Genomic DNA, 3,012 nt, shown 5'->3' with positions numbered 1-3,012 from the left:
AGATCTCAGGCCACATCTAGCTGGAAGAGAAGGTTGTGCTCGGGCTGGACCTCGAGATGGATTGAATCCTTCGCCGTGTGCCCGTGTCTCCTTCCTGCCTAGTCCAGGACTCCTGGTGAAGAGGTGATCCGGCATGAGCTGATCCCTGGTTCCCGGCTGGGATGAGTACGGCGTTGTTGAAGTGCGGCCGGTCGCATGGTTGCAGGCGTGCGGGCGAGGGGAAGGGCTAGCGGGAGTGCGTGCGCGATCATGGGCCAGTGCGGGCGAGGGTTGAGGATGCCCTGGTCGTCCGTGCAGGCTGAATTGTCAGGTCAGCGTGGCGCCGCACCGCAACAGACCTCGAGATGGTCCAGGCCATGGTGGTTACGGCGGGAGATGCCATGGCAGGAACTGCGGTAGACGACGCGGTAGATGAGGTACCGAGCCGCGGGCGGCGTGCAGATGGGAGGGGGAGGCGTCCGTGTCTTGTAGGTTGGTTGACCGAGGGACAGTTTTGATTACGCGTTTTTCGCGAGGCACGGTTTGCGGGCGGACGAAGGGAGTCGGACGAAGGCGAGCGAGGTACCTCCTGAGTCCTGACGACGGAACACTCTCATATTTTTTAGGTAGTAGAGAAGAGATATACTGAGAAGCTTGGGTCCGATCTACCATTAATTATGGTTACAGTCTGGCCGAGTCAGGAAGGGATTCGAATTCCGATCGGGCACGTCAGGGAAAATAAGTAGATGCTCTCTCTCCTACATAGTGAATCGCAGACGCAAGCCCAAAATCAGCGACATGATGCCCTCTCACCACGACGATGACTGCAGCAGCAGCCTCGGTCCGCCCTCCCCCGCCGCCGCCATGGATTTGCCTGACGAGGAGGCTTGTTCTTGGGACACCGACCACGTGGTGGCCTGGAGAGACGCCGACTTGCCCAACACCGTTTTTGTTAGGACCGACCGCTCTGGAGCCTTCCACGCCTACCCTGCTCTCGGCGGGCCGTTTCACAGCCTCCACCAAGTTCAAACCGCCGTCGACCTCCATGCTCGCGGCACCGCCAGGTAACAAGAAAAATGGAAGATTGTCATTTTTTCCCTACGTTATCGATTCATTCATCCTATGGAACGCGTCTGGAAAATCACCAGGGCCCAGCTGGAGCGGAGGAGCGCGCTGGACAAACTCTCACGCAAGGAACGCGCTATCCGCGAGTTCCTCTACTACCCAGATGGCAAGACGAGGGTTCGCACGATGAGGCTCGTCGCCGACTTGGACCGCGACAAGATGCGAAGGCTGGCCGAGGCTTTGCTCGACAAGCACAACGACGCCGAGGTTCGTCCACTCGCTCCACGGGTCGTTAGTGATGCCTTCCTTGTGCACTGCGACACTCGTGATCCAACCCACGCCTGATCTTGCTACAGGGCCATGCTTACGAGCTCCAAGACGTCGTGCATTGGCAGTCGATCTGCGAAGGCAAAGCTAAGTGGTACTACCATCTCAACATCACAGTGAGGACTAAACCAGCAGCTGATCCTGAGACGGGCAGCGGCGATCTGTTCTTCGCCGAAGTCTCGCGTGTCCCTGGAGATGTCCTAGGATACTTCCTCAGCTGCTTCTATAGGGTTCAACCTGACGGCGATGGTATTCTTAAATCATGCATTTTTTTGACACTCATTCAGCTATCCTTAACATGCATGTGCGAGGCTACCTGAATTCCAAATGACGAACCTTGCCCCTTGTGTCTCGTTTCAGATAACGAAGTCCGTTGCCATGGTTGTGAAAACAATGGAAGCGTCGATATGAAGCACCCACACGCTGATTTGTACACCGGCGGTCACCGGAACATACGTTTCCCGCGTGGATTTGGTCCTCGCAACGAGATGCAATTGCACGGCTCCAAGAGCGATGTATGGTGCTCTGTATACTAACAGGTCCCTCCTCTTTCATGGTTGCATTTTGTTGCTGCATGAATGTTAACTATGTGTTCTTCCATTTCTCATCTTTTCCAGCCAACAGAGGAGGCGGACATGATAAAAGCCGAGGAGGATAGGATAAGAGCTACCTTCGATGTAATGATGCATAAATACCCTGGGAAAGAACCATTATGTAGCACTAACTTGGTATTTTACCACTTGACTAATTGTTTCTTGTATGTCTTGCCATCTTCTGTAGTACCTTGACGATGAGGAGTATCTGGAAAATTTAAGCTGCAAACGTCGTTCGATTAGGTAACTTCCAAGCATCATATGACATCAACATTCAGGTTCGAGTCCCGGTCTCCTTCAGTTTCTTGCCAGTTATGTTTCCCTCTAGTTTATTGTACGTGAAGTTTTTTAGATGTTTAGTGTAAAAATAGTTGAAAGCTGGAAGGTACCTAACCCAGTGTTTTCGAGTCATGAGGCTGATTTCAGGTGATCTGTTTGTGAGAAAAATTGATGATTGTTCGTGACTAAATCTGTTTGGTACCTATATTTCGTGTTAAAAACTTTTTTCAAAAAGGAGGGAAAAAACCATACCATAGGTATTGGTTGGTGCACGAAGTTTCATTTTGCTATGTTTGTTTGTGCCATGTCCATGATTAATCTTGTTTTTGCATGTTTCTGTCAAAGATGATTCCATACAATCGTGTAAATATTAGAGTTGTGTGTTCCTTACCAGTTGTTTCATTGCTACCATTTTATAGGAGGATGAAGAATTGACCAATGAAGACTAGATAGTCAAGAGTGAAGAGTGAAGAGTGAAGATGTGCCTGCTTATTATGGCATTATTACCATATTCCTTATCAGTCACTTAGACCATCGTATTCTTGTATATTGCGTTGTATTGTATGACATCTCATACCAACCAATCTGGTACAAATACCCAAGAATTTTATTATGTGACCAAACAAGGAATACATCCATAACATGTATATCATCTATATACACCTGAGCTAGACCTTCTAGTTTTTTCTTTCTTTCTGCCAAAAATCTTTTGTAGTTTCTCTTTTAGCTTTCCTCATTCTCAGAAAACACTTCACCTTCAATAACTTCT

At 49.4% G+C, this 3,012-nt stretch overlaps 1 protein-coding gene across 1 annotated transcript; it reads left to right on the top strand.

Annotated features, from left to right (window-relative positions):
• Positions 1–1,035: 1,035 nt before the first annotated feature.
• LOC127330215 (uncharacterized) lies at positions 1,036–2,716 on the top strand. The gene is made up of 6 exons (XM_071825139.1): positions 1,036–1,311; positions 1,401–1,620; positions 1,732–1,886; positions 1,989–2,048; positions 2,152–2,242; positions 2,663–2,716. Exons 1-5 carry the CDS (start codon positions 1,102–1,104, stop codon positions 2,209–2,211), a joined length of 705 nt encoding a protein of 234 aa, XP_071681240.1. The 5' UTR covers positions 1,036–1,101; the 3' UTR covers positions 2,212–2,242; positions 2,663–2,716.
• The last annotated feature ends 296 nt before the right edge of the window (positions 2,717–3,012 follow it).

Source organism: Lolium perenne, chromosome 2, assembly GCF_019359855.2.
Source record: "Lolium perenne isolate Kyuss_39 chromosome 2, Kyuss_2.0, whole genome shotgun sequence".
NCBI lineage: Eukaryota > Viridiplantae > Streptophyta > Magnoliopsida > Poales > Poaceae > Lolium > Lolium perenne.
Note: the sequence above shows the minus strand (reverse complement) of the source record. Positions and strands in the feature narration are given on the sequence as shown.